Source organism: Octopus sinensis, linkage group LG4 (assembly GCF_006345805.1).
Source record: "Octopus sinensis linkage group LG4, ASM634580v1, whole genome shotgun sequence".
NCBI lineage: Eukaryota > Metazoa > Mollusca > Cephalopoda > Octopoda > Octopodidae > Octopus > Octopus sinensis.
In genome coordinates, this window is record NC_043000.1 from 69,008,269 (window position 1) to 69,021,552 (window position 13,284).

The 13,284-nt window shown below is 41.2% G+C and overlaps 1 protein-coding gene across 1 annotated transcript in view; it reads left to right on the forward strand.

Annotated features, from left to right (window-relative positions):
* Positions 1 to 3,296: 3,296 nt before the first annotated feature.
* Positions 3,297 to 13,284, forward strand: part of LOC115210933 (ethanolamine-phosphate cytidylyltransferase) — a 54,683-nt gene continuing 44,695 nt past the window's right edge. The window contains exon 1 of the mRNA XM_029779721.2: positions 3,297 to 3,503. Coding sequence (XP_029635581.1) covers positions 3,460 to 3,503 — 44 coding nt within the window. The 5' untranslated portion in view covers positions 3,297 to 3,459. The remainder of the gene's footprint in view (positions 3,504 to 13,284) is intronic.

The window sequence follows — 13,284 nt, forward strand, 5'->3', positions numbered from 1 at the left end:
TGCTCAAAGCGCTGCCTTCCAAGTCTTATGATGTTGCCATTCTTGGTCAATGAATGCACTTCGACACTAGGTGGTTAAAAGATATTACCGAAGGGATATGATACGACAGTCAAAGGCAGTTTGGATTGATGTCAAGCTTCTGCCGCCTTGTTTCCATTTTAGGTAAAGGCGATCTATGTCACTGTTGATGGGAAATTATGTGTACTTGTTAGTATCTTCCGGATTTTCATATCAATGGCTCGGATCTCAGGCGTCCAACCAAGCAACCTAAATGTTAGAGAAAGGTTTTATTTAGATGTTAACATGTGGGTTGCAGAGTGTGTGTCTGTGTGTTCGCCATAAGTACATATATAATAATAACAATAATAATAGACAATAGACAGGCCGTCATGCATACAATAAAGTGTGTGTGTTAGCAGAGTGTGTCTGTGTGTGCGCTATAAATACATATATAATAAGAATAGTAATAGACAGTGGACAGTCTGTCAAGCATACATAATGTGTAAGTGTGTACAAACAAGGTGTATGCGTGTGGGATAAAATACAGAGCATAGAAATGAGTCTATCAGGACGCTTGAAGAGATTAGACACAAGATGAAGGTAAATACCAGTTCGTAGTAATGAACGCAATAGTTGTAGTTCTGTAACAATGAGGTTGAGGTCACAAGGCAGAGCCGGTTGAAACTCATGTCGAGTAAGCGGTTGTGGCTGCTATGCTGTGCTGGGTTACTTGGTACAGAAGGTTATCGCAGGTAGACTTGCTGTTAACCTTGGTGAGTATTCACAAACAGCATGAAGTTAAACCTAGGCGATTGTTGCTGTGTACGTAGAGATGTTGGCGACGGTGGTGGAGATGACGTTAAGATAAAGGCTGGAACTGGCTGTGCTCTGTGGTCAGTGGTGAGAACCAAAGACGCGCGATTCAATGAATCACTGGGTTTTATAACAAACCAGAGGCTCAAATGACCTTTAGAAAAACAGTGTCACGGGACTTTATCAGAAGGCTGCGATTTGTTGGGTCGCACATTGGCGCGAAATAAAGCAAAAGACAAACTGCACCAAAACCAACCAATCGGAGTAGTGGACACAACTGGGCCTAAGCGGCTAAAGGCTAACTGTTATCTTCTACGTCCGTATTTGTGTTATATATGTCAGAGAGAGAGAGGATTTCACTAAGGGTCCGCTACATATTTATGTATGTATGTATGTATACTTAAAACCAATAATTACCGTTGGTTCAACAAATTCACGTTTATATCATAAACACCAAATTTAAAATATTGTTGAAGTCTATGTACACGACCAAACTCTTGAATGTAGTGCCCCGACATAGTTGCAATCTAGCTAGTGGTAAAAGACTAAATGAATTAAAATATAAAAATACCATAGCTTAATTGAATCTATTTATATCATTATAATTGCAACAATTACTTCATGGTAGTCACAAAAATGCTTGACATAACTTTTTAGTCGAATGACAGCAGCACTGCTTCCACCACCTTAATTGCGAGCGGCCAATCTCACTCAGCATAGAGAAACATCAAACAGCACCAACACTTACATCACCACAGTTGTCATGACTTAACGACCGGGGAAGAAAAACCATTGTATGGGCAATATTCCAAATGAGCCGGGGAAACTGATGTAGATATGAGAACCCTTCTGTATCGATATATGCAGATGACATTACCGTAAAGTTATTGGAAACCATAGAAATCAAAATGATCGGCACCTTTCTAAAGAGGAATTCTCACAGGGGCAAAGACTAATATGTCGATAAGCTTGTCACTCGGTACCTGGAAAGGCAGACCCGTGCCGTTGGCCGCTGAACGAACAGTCAGTTAAGTTGCTTGGAGTTTGATTGTCTGGATCTCCAAACAGATAAAAACGAGATGCGTAAAAAGGAGGTTACGAGCAGGGTGGCCAGGTTCACCCAGAAATGAGCTGAAAGGATGGTATCCTTGAAAAGCAGAGGTGGCGACGCATATCTCGCATCCGTTACATATAGCCACTTGACTGCAGCACATTGCCCTAGTGCTTGCCTTGGAGGGTCTACACTTCCAATTATTGTGGAAGGGACGCGTCCCACTGGTCTATTTGCTGTCAAGATTCTCTGCACAAATGTTATTGATGTTGCAATACAGGTATTGCATTGATGATGCAGCATCTGCAGCTTTCCTATACGATGAGATGTGCTCGCTTTTTATTAGGTATGTCTTTTCAGAGCTAATCCCCTTGATGGAGATGTAGTCCTGTATCAAACGAAGACCAAAGCTGGGAGCTTTGTATCTGAAATGTTGTTAGGCACTCACAAACTTTTATAAATCGGGCGATACGGTTGGTGAAACTTGCAGATTGGCAATCTATAGAGTAGTTGTTAGGAAAAATGACAATGCTTTCAGGGAAACTCTAGATGTTGTCGAGAATTAACTGGTTGGCCTATTTCGGGCCAGGAACGATGAAAAATTGCCAGAAATCCTGGCTTGGCAATGCTACTGGGGGAGATGATATGAAATGCTGTCATCTGGGGACCTGTCCAAGGTACATGCGGAGCATTAAGTTTTGCACTCATACTTTCAGTGTCCAAGTATCACTGATTTATGGAGTTTTGTTGAACAGCTGTTGTTGCGAAATAGGATCAGGCTAATAACCGAGCGAAAAGTAATCCGCTGCCTTCCTTTGTCTGGTGATTATGACACAAGAGATTGCGTAGTGGACGAGAATAAAGACACCACTTTTCGGCTACACTTTTATCAATTTCTTAAGTTTCACTTGGAGAGGAAAGCGAGTAGAGGGGTATGTACTGCCATTCCTATAAATCCTTTGGAAGGTGGGTGAAAGAAGCGAATATTTGTAAAAGAGCCTCTTCTGAGCATGTATTTATCGGTCGAGAGACGACAGTCTGATGACGGCGAACAAGCCGAACTTCGGAGTCGCAGTCAATATTTTCCTAATAAAAATATGTACTCTACTAAAAAGTTTTGAGTAATCCTTCAGCTTCAAGCTAATTTTTTTTTATATACAACTTAACATATACACAAACATCAATGCACACATATGACCATTTACATGTATATATACATGCGCGTGATTGAAGTATGGTACTGAATATCCAGTATAAGTTCAGGTGTGATATACTGAATTCTGTACGCATAATTTTTTACTTAGTAAACGTTTCTTTCAAGTAAGATTTTAAAAACTTAACAGCAACTGCTGTCAATTCAGAGAAATAGCGATGTTTATAGCAAAGGGAGATTAACAAGAACGTTTAGTGACGGTGATGGGTTTAAAGTTCACCCGATAATTTTTCTGCCACGATTACACAATCATTAAAAGCAGCAGCAGGGAGTTGTCACTGGATTTATTTCGTGACAAAAGCACTCCTCCACGTTCACATTCGGTATCTAACGACACGGAACGTCACTTAGTTATTTTCGATAAATCAACAGCAACCACAACATGGCCCAAAGCGAGAATCAAGTCCGAGTTTGGGTTGATGGATGGTGAGTGTATATCGGTTCTATTTACAATGTCAATTGTACATTTATTCACTAAGCACATTTATATTTTTGAATGCATAACTGTATATTCAACTGGTGTATTAATCCTCAACAGCAATGAAACCTTTACATTTTTTCCTTTCCCCATGAGCACTTTGCTATTATAATTTACACCTTCTTCGGTTTCCCTATTTATAGTTTTGGCACCTATTCGTTTTAACGTGGGTGTTTAAACTCCTTTTGTAACTTTTTTATTTATTTTTTATAAAGAAAAGCCGGTCTTCGAATTTTTGCTTTCAATATCAAAAGATCGCAAAGAAAAAATATTTTTTAATGATTAGGATTATGGAATTTGCAGCTGCTTTCTATCTTTTTTAAAGTGCGTGAACGCGAATACAATTTTTTAAAGTACTTTATATATTATATTATTTTACATGATACCTTTACAAAAGCCAATGCTTAAACGAATAGTTATTTTCCACTTCAGTTTTAAACAGCAACAAATTTATTTTTCAAGTATTTTGTATTCTATTTGTATCATATACATACGTGTTGTATATGGAATTATTAAATGGAGAATTCATATATATATATATATATATATATATACACACACACACATATATACACACATATACATACTTATACATACACACATATATATATATATTCACACGTGTGTGTGTTGATTACATGTCATCAGAATAGTAACATAGAAAGTTAGAATGTAGTTTCTCCCAACCTATATTTGATTGTTTGTCCAATAGATAAAAGTAAATGCTACAAGCATTTTTGGATCATACGATTTATTACTGCTGTCACAGCTCGATAGTTATTCGTGCTTGCTTTACTGACTGATTTTCTGTATTAGTTTTCAACCTATCACGTGATTTTCCTCCGACAAAACTTTATTTCATTGCCCTGACAACGTTACAGCAAGTAACAGCTTGAAACTACAGCGATCGTACTTTTGGAAATATATTTTCCTTGTCTACTTTTCAGTTCACCATCTGTTCGAATATACGTGTCTTAAGTATATGTACTTGCGCATGGTGATTAGTGTCCATGTACCATTACAGATCCACGGAATGGATCTAATATCTATGAATTTAGACATATTTTTTTATAGTTGTTTCCAATTCGTATCATTGTTTTGTAATTCATACATACATACATACAATGCATTTGTGTTAACAAACGGGAAAGAAAAAGTATTGAATATATACAGTATAGTTCTCAGTTTCGTGTTAACTGCGAGTCTTGCAAACAGCTTAAAATGGGTCTCTGCATTATTTCACCTGCCAAATTCCTACTGTTAAGCTCAATATTGTAGTAAAAGTGAAAGTCATTTGCAGAAGGGGCTTTGCTTGCTCCCTCTCCCTCTTCACGTTCGTGTCTGTGTTTAGCCATATACAACCGGTGTTGTCAAACGATACATTATTCGACAAAATACGTGCCAAGCTGAAATAAGTATTGGGTCAATATCATCGACTAAAGTTCCCTTAAAGGTGATAACTTCCTCTACCTGGCTCTAGTTCATTGACTACACCAGTGAATTAGTTGCATATTTTTAACGGTAGTATCTGCAGGAAAGGGTTACAAAGACCCGTAAGATTAATAAAGTTCATATCCCCCAAAATAACTGCTGATTGATGGTTGCGGAAAAACATGGATAGGGAAAGTAAACTAGAAGTTCTGTGAAAGTAGGCTGGGCGAAGTGATTAGTACATAATTTGAGTGAAGAAAAGAGAAACGAGTGTTGATAGCGCCAGTGTAGTCGTGGTGCCAGCCTCTTTCAAGAACCTGCTGTTCTCCGAGGTACTGTGTTTTGGCGGCTCAAGCCACGAGCAGCGCGGGCCTTTTCAATTTCCGTGCAACGTTGAAATTTGGTGTAGAAATGATTTAGTGATCTGCAGTGTCAGTTTTGACAGTGTCTGCTGGCAACATGCTAAACTACTGCATTGTATCTGGCTCTCTCCTCAATCTCTTCCATCCACACCCTCATTGGTGAGGTACTCTGCAGTATGACTGAACCTGATGTGACTCAGGAATTGGAGCCAGCTCTAGCTGATTGACCTGTTGAAGGCCTTCCATCTCCCAGAATACAGAAAATCCAACATACCTAGTATGACATGTAAATCTGCTTTCAGACAGATTGGCACATCTTTAAACCAACACTTCTTTGCTTGCCTCCATTCCACTTCACAGCCAACGTTGAGGACATAGCTCAATTTAGTGCCCTCCACATCAACCATTGCCCTTCTTGATGATGAATGCACTCATATCAGAGTAGCCCAGCACCTCAGTCTCTGTGTGTGAGTTACACAACTGCTGTTGTAGAGCAGTAGTCAATGAATTTCGTCTCCAGCCATAGCATGGACCAGGTACCCTGACACCCACTCTGAATGACATAATTAGAAGGGGCCTCGATGTGCCTGGCTTCCCATCACAGCTGGAGCCAGTAGCTCTTGATAGTAAGCACTCTGACAACATAACCCCACTTCTCATGTGAGGATCCACCTCAAGGGAGGTGGATCCCTAATCTGAGACATAATGTGCTGCAACACATCCTTTGGCTGCAAACCTGAATATTATTGCCTGTAACACAGAGGAGAGAAAGGTACCTAAACACACATGCACATGCATATATAAGAGCCTGACCAGCCACTGTCAGTTTGTGCTGATTGCTGTTGAGGCCTTAGGTGTTCTTGGATCCCACACTGCTGATTTCCTCTGCAAAATTAGGATAATTGCAGCCAAGTGGGATAGCTGTTACAGTGTGTGTTGCTGGCTATTTTCCATGGCAGTGCCTTTGCAGTCATGTCCATAGGGCGTGGCTGAACATGCCATTTATCTGGGGTGTGCAACCCATCATCTTCTGCTGTTTTTTTTTCCTTTTCTTTGGTGGGGTAGTGATGTTTTTTTTCTTTCTTTTCTTCCTGTAAAAATATGTTGTTAATAAAATTATGAAACTGTTGAGAAAAAGAAAAAAAAATTGGAGTATGCCTCTTAACATTATGTTGAGAGTCTTCCGTACTGGCCCTCTAAAGACATGTTTTGCAAATACTCGATCTTTTTGGTTTCACACAAGAGATCTAATTTTTAAAAAATTTCTACACAGATACTGGTGCAGGTGTGACTATGTGAGTAAGAAGCTTGCTTCCCACCCACATGGTCTTGGGTTCTGTCCCACTGTGCAGCAAGTGTATTCTACTATAACCCTCTGTGAGTGGATTTAGTGTGTGTGTAAAGCTATGTGTGTGTCTTTGTGTTATTTCCACCACCACCACCAACACTACTTAACAACTGGTGTTGGTCTGTTCATATCCTCACTCAATTTAAAAATTAAGTCAATTCGTTTGACTAAAAACTTGAAGACAGTTCTCCAACATGGTCTCAGTCCAGTGACTGAAATAAGTAAAAGATAAGAGCTGGTGTAGTTTTTCATGTAAATTATCGTAATTTGCATCATAACCGTTTTTAGGTGAAATAAAAAATGAAGGAATTATGAGCGTTTAAAAACTGAAATTTTTTTTAATATGATCCAACAAGATGCAGCTATTTTCAACATACTGGAAGTCAAAATTGTCATTTATTCCAACTACAGTATATCGAACCAGCATGAGCCAAAACAAAGCAAATTTTAAACAGCATGGAGAAGCAAGAAATTAAAACCCTCAGAAGTAGCTAAGTGGAGAATTTTGAGAAGTCTATAAGGGGCACTTTAAAAATGGAGAATGATGGCATAAGCTTTTTCCAACAGAACATGGTACTTAGGAATAGCCTTTGTTGGCAAAAGCACCAAATGAAGTTTTCCATTGTTGGGGGCAAGTGTCCAGTAACGCTGCAAGTTGCTATGAATTTGTGTCTGTGCAAAAGGATTTGAAGGCATCAAGCACTCTTCCACTAGCAACTATAGCTGTGTTATTTTCTGTTAGGTGAAAGAAGTAATACAGTTCACTTTTATGGAGAAGTGTAAATAAACCACAGCACTGTGGGTCATCATCATCATTTAACGTCCACTTTCCATGCTAGCATGGATTGGACAATTTGACTGAGGACTGGCGAGCCAGATGGCTGCACCAGGTTCCAATCTGATCTGGCAGAGTTTCTACAGCTAGATGCCCTTTCTAATACCAACCACTCTGAGAGTGTAGTGGGTGCTTTTAGATGTCACAGGCATGAGGGCTAGTCAGGCGGTACTGGCAGCAGCCGTGCTCAAATGGTGTTTTTTACATGCCACCTGCACAGGAACCAGTCCAGCAGCACTGGCAACAACCTTGCTCGAATGTTTTTTCACGTGCCACTAAGGCAATGCTGGTAATGATCACGCTTGAATGGTGCTTTTTACATGCCACCGGCATGGAAGCCAGTTAGCTGCTCTGGCAACGATCATGCTCGGATAGTGCTCTTAGCGCTCCACTAGCATGGATGTCAGTCATCGAATTTGCTTTTGATTTCAATATCAATTTCACTTCCCTCAATAGGTCTTTGTAAGCAGAGTTTAGTGTCCAATGAAGGATAGGTACGCATGAGTGGGCTGGTTACACCCTTGGCATAGGCCACGGGGTTATGGTCTCACTTGGCTTGCTGGGTCTTCTCAAGCACAGCATATTTCCAAAGGTCTCGGTCATTTATATTTGCTGATTATAATAAATATCAGGAACTGCACAGAAGACCTACTTACTAACCCAATACAGATTGCTGGTTCTCAAAGACTGTTGAGATAGACAAATGATATATTACAGACAAATATTATTGAAGAAAAGTGCTACTAGGTCAGTGGCTTTTCAGTGAGCCATGTCATGACACTTGGCAGGTGTTTCTTTATGCTATACCTTGTTGCAACCATAATACACTTGGAGAATGCATCCAAGAATCAGTTTTGCCAAGATCCACTATATATAGAGACTTGTGGCAAGCCTGTTCCCACATTCAAGAAATGCAAGTTTACAACTCAGCATTGAGTGGTGATCCACTGTGCTAAATTTGTCAACTCGAAAGATAGAATCCACACACAAGTTGAAATTACATGGAACTGCTTTAAGAAATGAAATAAATGGTACTGTGGTACTCATTGATCTATGATTGGCAGTTTTTAGATGTTCATTTGTTGTTTTGTTTCATTTTTTAAAAATTAAATATTTTGCACCATTGAGAAAGGTTGTATAATTTTTTTCTCAATGAATTTCTCATAAAATAAACAATAATCAAAAGCAAAAAGAAAAAAGTTGCAAAGGAAAATGTTCTCCAAAAAGTGAAACTTGTTGAAAATGGTTGCATTTGATAGGATGAAATTCCAAATAGATTTATTAATTTTTTTCTGATATATTATGATTTTCGTAATTAGCATGAAAACTTCATTTCTAAAAATTTTTTAAGAATTCGTGTCTGCTGTGTAAAACTGAAAACATACCAAATACCTGTTGCACACCATATTGGTTCATGTATATATGTATGTGTGTATGTAGGTATGTTTTTTCTTTTACTTGTTTCAATCGTTAGACTGTGGCCATCCTGGGGCACGTCCTTGAAGAATTTTTAGTCAAATGAATCGATCCCGGTCCTTTTTTTAAAACCTGGTACTTATTCTGTTGATCGCTTTTGCTGAACCACAATGTCCAGTACTGGTGGTCAAGCAGTGGTCGGGGACAAATAAAGTATTGTTGGACGCTCAGGAAAGAAGGGAAAAAGGAGGGTTCGACGTTTCGAGCGGAGCTCTTCGTCGGAAATATGGGAGAAGGAAAGATCCCGAGACGGGAGGACAGAGGAAAGAAAATCGCCGGTGGTATTCACGAGTTCACATACTAAAAAGACGGAAGTGGTAAAAATGGAGGAAAATGTTTTTAAAAACAAGAGAGCTATATCAAAGAAGGAATGGTAAAAAAGGTGCGCGAGATGACAAGTGTGTGTGTGTGTGAGTGTGTGCGTGTGTGTGCGTATGGTGGACAATGGCTAGTAGCAGGCAGTCGTAGAATTAAGGGGTGGTGTGGGGGTACCCTAGCAAGTCAGAAAGGCAGGTCCGAAACGGAGGTATGTGTGTGTGCGTGTATATGTATCGTGTGTGTGTTTTGTTGTGGTATGTGTGTGTGTATGTGTGAGTTTTTTTGTGTGTATGGCGAGTAACTGTGCTTAACTTAATGTAGGTGTGCGTGTGTGTGTATACGTATGTATAATTGTGTGCGTGTATGTGTGTGCACGTATGTATGGTTGTGTGCCGTATGGGATGTATGTGTGGGTTCATTTGTGTGTGTGTGTAAGCGTAAATGGATGTATATGCGTGTATCCGTGGGGTTGTGAGTTGCTTTTTGTGTGCGCATGTTTTGGTGTGTATATATGTATGTGTCTGTGCTTACATGTGTATACGTATGTGTGCGTGCGCGTAGAGGTATATGTTGTGTATATGTATATGTGTCGGTGTATATATATATATATATATACATATGTATGTATATGTATATATATATATATATATATGTATGTATAGTATATATACATACATATATATATATGTATGTATATATGTATGTATATATATATATATATTATATATATATATATATATATATATATAATCGAGGTAGTCAGAGTAAGTGATAGAGTACTTAAGATTAGATTAGTGCTTCACCATAGGTCAGCTACTATCATCTCGGCATATGCCCCTCAACCAGGGCTACCGGAAGGACAAAAAGACCAATTCTATGACACCCTATTGCGGACTACCTCATTGACAAATGACAGTGACCTTCTCTTCGTGGCAGGTGATTTCAATGGACATGTTGGACGGCATGTCGGGGGCTTCCATGGCGTTCATGGAAGCTACGGTTTTGGCTCTCGTAATGAGGAGGGAACCAGGCTGCTGGAGTTCTGCGATGCAAATGACCTTATGGTCTGCAATACCAACTTCAGGAAACCCACCTCTCACCTAGTCACCTACCGTTCTGGCAGACACACTAGCCAGATTGACTACATCCTTGCCAGAAAAAGGGAAAGAGGGCTGCTTATAAATGCCAAAACCTTTCCAGGTGAAGAATGTACTCCTCAACATAGATTAGTAGTTAGCGACTTCAGGATCAGAGCTAAATGATTGCCCAGAAGAAGACCTGCTTGGAGGAGAGGGGTCTGGAAGCTTAAAGATCCTGCAAATGGACAGAGATTTAGAGACATACTACTCGAAGCCTTTGACGAAATAGAAGGGGATATAGCTTCACTTAATGTGGAAAGCAACTGGAGATTTCTACGGGACAATCTGCTGACAGCCACTGACCAGATCTGTGGATGGAGCAAAGTACCATCTCGACCCAGAGTAACATTGTGGTGGAACACTGTGGTTGACAGGGCTATTAGACAAAAGAGACAGGCTTGGAAGGACTGGAAGAACGGTGGTAGCAGGCAGACAGCCAGAAGGGAAGCTAGGAGACAGGTTATTTAGCCAGAGGGGAAGCGGATAGAAAAAATTTGCCAATGTTCTGAGCCGTTGGGATGAAAGACTTGAGGTATTTCGTGTTGCAAGACAGTGTGTGAGAGAGAATCGTGATGTGTGGTAGGAGAGAAGTGTGTTCGCATGGATGATGGTTCACTTGCGCTAAATGAGAATGCAAAGAGAGAGGTTTGGAGATGCCACTATGAAAGGTTGCTGAATAAAGAAAATGAATGGATAAAGAGAGTCTGCCGAATGTTGACCCAACAGAGGGACCAGCTATCCGAGTTGATAGTTCCGTGGTAGCTAAGGCAATTAGAAGCATGAAGACAGGGAAAGCCCCAGGCCCATCAGGAATTACTGCAGAGATGCTCAAAATATCTGGCAGTGTCGGCTATAACCTAGTCACCCGTATAGTCAACCAGGTGATACACGAAGGAGTCATACCCAATGACTGGTGCAGCAGCATACTAGTCAACTGCTACAAAGGTAAAGGTGATGCCCTAGATACAAATAATTACAGAGGTATCAAGCTGTTGGATCAAGTAATGAAGGTTACGGAGAGGGTCATAGCCCAACTAATTAGAGAGAGAGTTAGTTTAGATGAGATGCAGTTTGGGTTTGTGCCAGGGAAAAGTACCACTGATGCTATATTCCTGGTAAGGCAGCTGCAGGAGAAATACCTAGCCAAAGATAAGCCCCTGTACCTGGCTTTCGTTGACATGGAGAAAGCTTTTGATAGGGTCCCCCGATCCCTTATCTGGTGGTCAATGAGGAAACTAGGGATAGATGAATGGCTGGTGAGGACTGTGCAAGCCATGTACAGAGATGCCGTAAGTAAGGTTATGGTTGGCAACATGTACACAGAAGAATTCAAAGTAGAGGTTGGGGTCCACCAGGGTTCAGTACTCAGCCCCCTCCTATTTATCATAGTACTCCAGGCAATTACGGAGGAATTCAAGACAGGTTGTCCCTGGGAGCTCCTCTACGCTGACGACCTTGCTCTTATTGCTGAGTCACTATCAGAACTGGAGGAGAAGTTCCAGGTGTGGAAGGAGGGTTTAGAATCGAGGGGCCTTAGAGTCAACCTAGCTAAAACCAAAGTACTAATAAGTAGGAAGGTAGACAATCCACAAATGTCTTCAGGAAGATGGCCCTGCTCGATCTGTAGAAAAGGTGTAGGTAGAAACTCTATAAGATGTACCCAGTGTAAGCTATGGACACATAAGAGGTGCAGCAATGTCAAAGGTAGGCTAACTGGGAAGATAGTTTTTGTATGTGGCAGATGCTCGGAGCATTAACCTCCGAAAATCTGCAGAAAACAACTTCCGTCACTTTCCAGGGGGAAAAACTAGAAGTAGTTGATAGCTTCCGTTATCTAGGTGACCAAGTCAGTAGTGGGGGTGGGTGCGCTGAAAGTGTAACTGCTAGAATAAGAATAGCCTGGGCAAAGTTTAGGGAGCTCTTACCTCTGCTGGTGACTAAAGGCCTCTCGCTCAGAGTAAAAGGCAGACTGTATGATGCGTGTGTACGAACAGCCATGCTAGATGGCAGTGAAACATGGGCGTGACTGCTGAGGACATGCGTAAGCTCGTGAGGAATGAAGCCAGTATGCTCCGATGGATGTGTAATGTCAGTGTACATACTCGACAGAGCGTAGCACCCTTGAGAGAAATGTTGTACCTAAGAAGCATCAGTTGTGGTATGCAAGAGAGACGATTGCGCTGGTATGGTCATGTGGCGAGAATGGATGAAGATAGGTGTGTGAGAAAGTGCCAATCCCTAGCAGTTGAGGGAACCCGTGGAAGAGGTAGACCCAGGAAAACCTGGGACGAGGTGGTGAAGCACGACCTTCGAACTTTAGGCCTCACTGAGGAAATGACCAGCGACCGAGACTTTGGAAATATTCTGTACGTGAGAAGACCAGGCAGGACAAGTGAGCCCAGCCCACTTATGAATGCCTTTCCTCCCTTGGACACAAAGACCTGTTGAGGCAAGCGAAGTCGATATAGAACCTCATCCGACGACAGGCACCCATGCCAACCCCCTCTGCTTGCGAAGACATGTTGGGGCAAGCGAAATCGAAATCGAAACCGAATTGAACAAGCCAGGATCCCTGGTCTGGTGGTACGTAAAAAGCACTATCCGACTCGTGGCCGATGCCAGCGCCGCCTCGACTGGCTTCCGTGCCGGTGGCACGTAAAATACTCCAATCCGACCATACGACAGGCACCCATGCTAACCCCCTTTGCTTGTGAAGACATGTTGGGGCAAGCGAAATCGAAATCGAATTGAACCAGCCAGGATCCCTGGTCTGGTGGTACGTAAAAAGCACTATCTGACTCGTGGCCGATGCCAGCACCG